This window comes from Vitis vinifera, chromosome 13 (genome assembly GCF_030704535.1).
Source record: "Vitis vinifera cultivar Pinot Noir 40024 chromosome 13, ASM3070453v1".
In the NCBI taxonomy this organism is placed as follows: Eukaryota; Viridiplantae; Streptophyta; class Magnoliopsida; order Vitales; family Vitaceae; genus Vitis; species Vitis vinifera.
Window position 1 is genome coordinate 18,343,618 of NC_081817.1, and position 6,221 is coordinate 18,349,838.

The window sequence follows — 6,221 nt, forward strand, 5'->3', positions numbered from 1 at the left end:
GGACGCACTGCCTGTGCTATTTCTAGACTCCTGACTCTGGCCAGTCCACTCTGCACTTTTTTCAGTTTCCAGACACAATATGTTATACAATTAACATACCAGCTTCTATGTGATCTAATTCAGCTCCACCTCAATCATTGGAAATAGCAGCATGCCAACAATTATAGTGTGGGCACCAGTTTTTAGTTATTCACCTGCCTTGCTTTTCTGGTGAAGTCAGGCAGCATCTTTTCATTTCAGAATGCAGCATGTTGTTGTTTGTGACTTTTTGGCCATCAGAGCAATTGTGGATGGCCCTTCAATAGAAAAAACTTTGTAGGTGTGTGTTTGTGCCAAATCAAGGCTCAAGTTATGAATGAAAATATGAAAATGAAAAGAGAAACAAAGCAGAAATTCATTTTACTATGTCTCTGTTCTTTCCATGAGGGATTAGGCTTATACCTCTTTGGAAGACTCAGAATCTCCTTTCGGTATCTCAATGGCTCCTTTCTCCTATAACATGTTCAAGAATGCTGCTTTATTGTGGACCTTCTATGCCTTTATTGAAAAAGAAAAAGTGATAAGATATTTCAACCAGTTGAAAATAGAGGACCCTGAGGCCTGAGATAGACTGATGCTAGATACAAAATACATATGTATGGATATTCAAACTTATCTAGAAGAAATAGAAGCAAATGATACATTATAAGTTAGTGTCAAAAGGTGAACTAAGTCTTCCACTAGATAGTCTACTTAGATGTCAAAAATGTAGTGGGCTCTTTAGCCTCAAGGTAGCCTAAAGCTCAAGTTTGGTTGATGTTACCTAGCAAACTCAAGACAGATGGAAATTTCCAGCCTTTTACAGGTCCATAGATGTGTGATTATTAGGGCTTTTTAATGTCATTTGTGATGGGGTTTGCTATTGATGTGATGCAGAGGTCCTGAAACTATTAGAAGGGATGTAAATCTGGTGAAAGAGTTGGGTGTTTATGATCTTATGGGGAAGGAGAATTGAGCAATGGTTCTCTCTTGCATGTCACTGGGTCAAAAAGGGTCAGTGAGATAAAACCACCAATCCTTTTAGAGACATTGGCTGATCATTTCTTGAAAGTCTAGATCGAGAAATCAAGAAGATGAGAGGTTGATTAAGAGAGAAGTCATGTCCTATGCCAACTTTGTTTGAGTGAGCCATATCATATACTTCTACCTGGGGTTAATCTTTAAGGCTGGAGGGTTCATTGTCTCTTCATTTTTTTCCCTTTATTTTTTTCCCCTTATTGAATCATGTTCTTGTACATCTACTTGTTTAAAGGATTTCTCATCCTTCCTTGTAAATAACTGTTTGCATAATATTATCACACAAAAACATAGATCATAGACAAGCTGAGAATTTCTTAAGGATCCATAATGTGATCTTATGTTTGCTTCTAGATCTATACATAATTATTAGCTTTTAATTAGCTTATCTTCATTGGACTACTTATGTGGAGATTTGTTTTATCTGTTTCTCCGTGTTTCAGGCACAACTAATTGACCCAGCACTAAAAGGATTAATGAACATTCTAGGATCTTGTGCAAAAGTTCCATCAGTCAAAAGAGTAGTTGTAACATCATCTATGGCTTCAGTTGCAATCAATGGGAAACCTCTAGCTCCTGATGTGCTAGTTGATGAGAGTTGGTTTTTAGATCCAGTTTTCTGTGAGAAATCAAAGGTTGCTTAAATGAGATGATTTCCCATCACATGCTATCTCTTTTGCATGTTCTTGTTTGTGGCTTTACAAAATGTTTTCTTTTCATGGCTCTTCACTTCTTTTACCCTGCAGAAGTAGCTGCCAATTTGTCATGCCCTCTTGTTTTTACACTTCTGCTAGCCAGCTTAGGGTTAAATAACACGATGGGAATGAGAGGATTATCCCTTTATTTTGCTAAGCCTGCCATTAGATTAAATAATCCTTCCATGTATGTCTAATATTTCACTAATACGGTGTTGGTAGCTGTCTGATCCATAAAGTCGCATTCCTCAAACAAGAAATTAAATGAGAACTCTAATTTGGATATTATATGAATGAAATGGATGTTAATCTCTGATTGTCTTACTGTCCATTAAACATGATGGGCTCAGAAACATGGGTTGACAAAACAGTTGTGACATATCTAATTAGTTTTAATGTGAGTGTGTATGCCTGCACAGCCTCTATAGATTTTGCTTGGGTTCATAAGTTCATTGCTTGTTCTCTATGTTCCATTATCTACTAGAAATGCTTCTCACTATATATTTTCAAACATGTTGGTTTCTACTAGCTATGGTATATGCTTTCAAAGACATTAGATGAGGAGGCTGCTTGGAAGTTTGCAAAAGAGAATGGGATTGACATGGTTACAATAAATCCAAGGGGGGGTGATTGGCCCTCTCTTACAGCCTACTCTTAATCTAAGTGTGGAGGAAGTTCTGAAGCCACTAAAAGGTACGCTTCAACAATTGATGAGAATCTCTTTTTTATGTTTATCTTTCTACTCCAGTAGCAATACATGCTTCACTTCAATATTGAGTCAACTCTATCCAACAGCCCTGCAAATGGAAACTTAGAAGTTTAAATCGAAACTTATCAATAAACCGTCACAAGACTTCCACAGTTCCACATAAAAGGACTACATATGCATTTTGATATATGCTGACTAATCTTCTAACATTAAAAAATTGTTCTCTTCTCTGGTCATTATAGTTATATCACCAAGATACTCATTTGGGAGATTTGCATATGAGATTAGATGAAGATATATTTTGTTTTGGTCTCCTAAGCCAGACTGGTTTGGAAGGACCCCTGGACTGTGAAAGGACTAAAAGCATGCGTATGTAATTACTATCTTGAACTTAAGGTATATTTGCATGCAAGTTCAATCCAAGGCCAAGAACTTCTTAAATAACCCATTAATCCTTTTGATCCACCCCATCTAAATATTATTGCAGCTCAACATAATTAGCATAAAGTGGGGGTTCCCCACATCCAACTCCATTGCAAATGAGTTGTTCATGTGCAACTCACTTGATCAGTATTTTTAAAAACTTCTACTAACTTTTTTGGACTATTTTACAGATCTTAACATTCTTTAAACATTTAGAATCATTTCTAGTGGCTTTATAGGGAAATATCATGTTACTTTATTGACAACTCTTACAATAATCAATACTTCCATAACTGTATAGCCAATATGGTTTGTTTACTTACTAACCAACCTCTTCTGCCTCCAACTGACCTCCCATGTATCTTGCTTCAATTATGAGGGTGTTGCCATTAGGTTGAGAATTGGACATATGATAAACCTGTGCCTTGATGGTTGTACTCTGATTCATGGATCCAGACCATTGTAATTGGGATTAGACTTGTTGGTAGTTGCTTTAGTTCAATGCTTGCAATGACCAAAGTAATTTGTCGTGCTGCTTTAGAACCATTCGATCTTTCATATGAAATAAGAAAGGTATTTTGTACAAAATAATGTTTTCACTTGTAATTTCCAACATTACATAAGGCGATAAATAGAAGTGTATTTGCTAAGTGTGATTGCATCATTTTCTAAGCGTTTCCGTTTGAGACAAACAGTCTAAGATGAAAATGTGTGCTTCAAAAATTTCTAGCTGTAATACTTTTGAGATTGTGCCAAAAGCTGGTGGTCGTTCTTCTTCTATGAATCAGTTGACAATGACTATAAATAAATAAATGGAAAAACATCATATTATCACTGAGCAGATTGCACACTAAACTTAAATAGGCAACAGAAACTGATGCTTTCAGTACACTTACATAATACTTGTGATGTAAGCTTCTGAGATTTGTTTGCTGCAGGAGATACATTTCCCAATAAAGCACATTGATGGGTTGATGTTAGAGATGTTGCCATGGCACATATTCAAGCATATGAGCTTCCAATGGCTAGAGGCAGATACTGTTTAGTAGGGAGTGAGCTTCCAATGGCTAGAGGCAGATACTGTTTAGTAGGGAGCATTTTACACTGTTCTGAGACAATGAAGATTTTGCAGAAGCTCTACCCTGCTTTAAACCTACCTGAGAAGTAAGATTTTATTATTTGCAGGGCATTATTTCTAGTTTGCGTTAGTGCCCTTTGAAATCAATATTGCAGCTTAGGCAATGTTACTTTTTTTTTTGTTTATTTTGGGTTTTTCTTTTATTTTTTGATAGGCTTAATATATACATATTCTGTAAAGAAGTACCTAGAAAAAGGGGCACAACTCCGGTGCAAGTAGTAGTATGAAAGTAGCACTAAAATGTAAAAATTAAAAACAAAAGGAAACAACTACATCAGGAAGGCAACAGACACAATAAAACAAGTAACCTGCATTGGATGAATATGTGATACATTGATTTCATCATTTGGTTGCACAGACAACACCAATTGACGATAGACTAAACTAAGAAACAGTTGTTCTAATAAGACTGAAACAACACCATCAACAAATTATTGAGATTTTCACAAAAGGCATTGCCTTGAGAATCAAACCTTGGAGAGGTGAATCCTCTCCATCTGAATGAGCTGGGAAGCTGCAAATTCACCTACCTTGTCGGTCTGTGTTATCCTCTATGATGTGCCAGTGAATCCAGTAGGATGTAGCTTGCATTTACTTGGGCCATGGCTGGACCACTGTCTTTAAATACTGTTGTATGGTTGAAATATTTCACATGCATGTGTAGCCTTTCTCCATTCACGGTGGTCATAATGGCACGTCTATGCTATTTCAACACATCGCCTTCTTATGAATTGCATCCGATTCTTAATATGTTATCAAAGTGCTAAGGATCTAAAAGTACTTCAGTGATCGGGGCTAAGGAATTTTCTGATTTATATTATTTATTATGTTTTGGCTTATCATATCCACAAATGTGTTTTCAAACTTCTATCATCAATATTGACCTTGGTGGAGTTCCTTCAGATTCACTGAATACTTTCTGCCATTTAGGTCTAGTTAAACCCATATTTCATTCTTCTAGTACAAAAGAACTAATCCCCATTGCTTGGGGATCTTCTCAATTACCCAAAGAGATGTGTTTTAAGCTTCAGGTCCGTGTCCTGAGAGTTTTCTTTTCTTCAATACCAGTCATTTCACTGATTGATTAAGAAACTGTGTTTCTGTTTTATTTGTGGCAGATGTGCAGACGACAAGCCTTATGAACCAACCCATATGGTGTCCCAGGAGAAAACTAAAAGTTTGGGCATCGACTTCACTCCTCTGGAGGAGAGCCTGAAGGACACTGTGGAAAGCTTGAGGGAGAGGAACTTTGTCAGTTTCTGACACATGGTATAGCCATGCAAATGAATCATAAACAAAAAATGGTGTCTTCTTGGTAACTTCATTGTTAAGTGTGTTGGAGTCATGTATTTTCTAATATGTTCATGGTAAGCAATTCCCAAGACATGCTACAAGTTCTCCAAAAGAAAAACAACGACATATAAAAAGCGGTAACTTCTATTTCTGCTTCTGCTCAACAACAAAAGCTATCAACTATCCTAAATGGGCTCCAGGGAGATTCGTAGACCTTAGGTCCCTTCCAAACTAGATTTTTTGTTTGGGAAGTAACTGAGGAAGATTTTCACTTGTCATTAACTTATGCAGAGGTTGGTAGCTAACGAACTATGTAAGGGCAATGTTCTTGATTATACCATATGTAAGGACACAGTGAGCTCTGCCTTTAGAAATGTAGGCAGTGAGGTGGCATGGTCCATTAACTTCATTCTGTGATTGGCTGCTCAACCATTCCAAAACAAGGGAAAATTATGCTTACTGAAGTTTTACTTTCTGTTGGGTTTGATAGAATCTCTGCTCATTTTGTTTCTTAGAGTACTGAAATGATTAGAGACAATAAGATTGAAACCCCAAATTTTTTTTAATAACTGTTGAATATAAATATGTTTTATAAAAAATAATTCTCACTAATAAACCCCGGTAGTGCTTTTATCAGAAATGCTTAAGTTTCAAATTTCATTATTTTATTCTAATTCTAAAATTTTGTGCCTTAAACTTGAATAATGTTGATATGAGACTCAATAGTAGTGAAGTAGTTTTCAAACTGCAAACTTAGAAACAAAATTATCAACCAAACCAAAACTTAAAAAAATGCAAGTATAATTTCCATCCTTGCATGGTGAAAAATTATAGTAGCATTTCAGTTTGTACCAAGCAGATGATCCAGAATCATGGAATGGAGAACCAGGACTACTTCCAAAAAAAT

At 36.2% G+C, this 6,221-nt stretch overlaps 1 protein-coding gene across 1 annotated transcript; it reads left to right on the forward strand.

Moving 5' to 3' along the window:
* The first annotated feature begins 3,874 nt into the window (after positions 1-3,874).
* On the forward strand, positions 3,875-5,773 carry LOC104881250 (phenylacetaldehyde reductase-like). Its single transcript, XM_059741922.1, has 2 exons — positions 3,875-4,047; positions 5,140-5,773. The coding sequence occupies exons 1-2, from the start codon at positions 3,875-3,877 to the stop codon at positions 5,282-5,284; spliced, it is 318 nt and encodes a 105-aa protein (XP_059597905.1). The 3' UTR covers positions 5,285-5,773.
* The last annotated feature ends 448 nt before the right edge of the window (positions 5,774-6,221 follow it).

Coding starts and splice junctions, on each gene's coding strand:
- LOC104881250 (XM_059741922.1), top strand. CDS start 3,875: ATGGCACATATTCAAGCATATGAGCTTCCAATGGCTAGAGGCAGATAC. Junction 4,048..5,139: donor GCTTTAAACCTACCTGAGAA/GTAAGATTTTAT, acceptor TATTTGTGGCAG/ATGTGCAGACGACAAGCCTT.